The sequence below is a fragment of the Chrysoperla carnea genome, chromosome 5, assembly GCF_905475395.1.
Source record: "Chrysoperla carnea chromosome 5, inChrCarn1.1, whole genome shotgun sequence".
NCBI lineage: Eukaryota > Metazoa > Arthropoda > Insecta > Neuroptera > Chrysopidae > Chrysoperla > Chrysoperla carnea.
Window position 1 is genome coordinate 66,221,798 of NC_058341.1, and position 1,282 is coordinate 66,223,079.

The 1,282-nt window shown below is 34.5% G+C and overlaps 1 protein-coding gene across 1 annotated transcript; it reads left to right on the forward strand.

Moving 5' to 3' along the window:
* LOC123300854 (ornithine decarboxylase antizyme 1) lies at nucleotides 1-992 on the forward strand. Its single transcript, XM_044883511.1, is given in 2 exon segments — nucleotides 1-84; nucleotides 86-992. Coding segments are annotated over 2 exon segments (444 nt in total). The 5' UTR covers nucleotides 1-4; the 3' UTR covers nucleotides 450-992.
* The last annotated feature ends 290 nt before the right edge of the window (nucleotides 993-1,282 follow it).

Consider the following 1,282-nt stretch of genomic DNA (forward strand, 5'->3'; position numbering starts at 1 on the left):
GGAAATGATGAAGCGCTCTGCCGCCAGCACTAGTGACGCCGAATGTTTCCGTTCATCTCTGGGTACAGGGCCTCTGTGGTGGTCCTGATGAGCAGGGGGGCGCGGCTGTGCGATTGCGACTAGTCTGGGGTGGAACTGATGTTCATACTGGTGGTGGTAAATGGGAAGCAGTATTACTACAAAACCCAAGACGTTTAATTGTGGCTTTGCCAGCGGGCTCCCTAGCTTCGGGTTCCCGGGACGCATTTATTGCAATGCTCGAATATGCTGAGGAAAAACTTGGATGTCAATATGTCATTGTATTATTCCCAGCTGATCGACCAGATCGTGCCGCATTGGTGCGTACATTCATGTTTCTTGGATTAACACCTCTGCGTCCAACCAGTCCAGTGCTACCAAAAGGTTTACCACCAGATCATGTCGCAATGTTGTACAACATTTCTTTGTAGAAATTTTACTTATATATTCGCATATTTAAAAAATATATTCTATTAAAATTTAAAAAAAAAATAAAAAATAACAATTTCAAAATAATATTTACTAATAAAAAGGATAAATCTCATTTTTAAAAATATGGTATGTTTATTTGTTTCGTGGGTTAGGGAATTTTTTTATTTTATTTTCTAGTTGTGTGTTTGGGCGAGCTTCAATCATTTTTTTAGTAAGCTCCGTCATTTTTCAGTATCTCATAATTATATAGTTATCGTAAATAATCGATTGTCTATTTAATATATCTCACGTATTGTTCTTAAATTATTATTCTTATTTTGATTTTGATTGAGACTTGCCTGCTACTCCCCCACCACTCCATATTTCTTTTTTTTTTCTTCTTATATATAGCAGTGTTATAGTTTTTAGTGTTTACTTAATATTAAATATAAAACTCTCTTGTAATGTGTTATTAAGAGTTCAGAGATTGTTCTAATTTTTTCAACGCAATTGTAATGTGATGTTTCATTTTAATGATAAATAAAATACACGTATTAAACAAATTTTTGGGATATCTTTTATGATCAAGTCCAGTGAACCTCTTAGTTCCACTGTCCTATGTCCGGGAGGTAATCTAGTTGAATTTCTTAGAACTATATGTGATGACAACACCCAAAATGTGACTAACTGTTGTAAATTTATTGATTTCGTGATACATCAGGTGGATTTAAGGTGAAAAGTTTAAGTTTTTGGATGTAGCTCAGTCATTTCTTTATTTTAATACCTACATTTTGATGTATACAGGGTGGGTCATTTTAATATATAATGGCTAATAGCTCGGGCATCATATTTT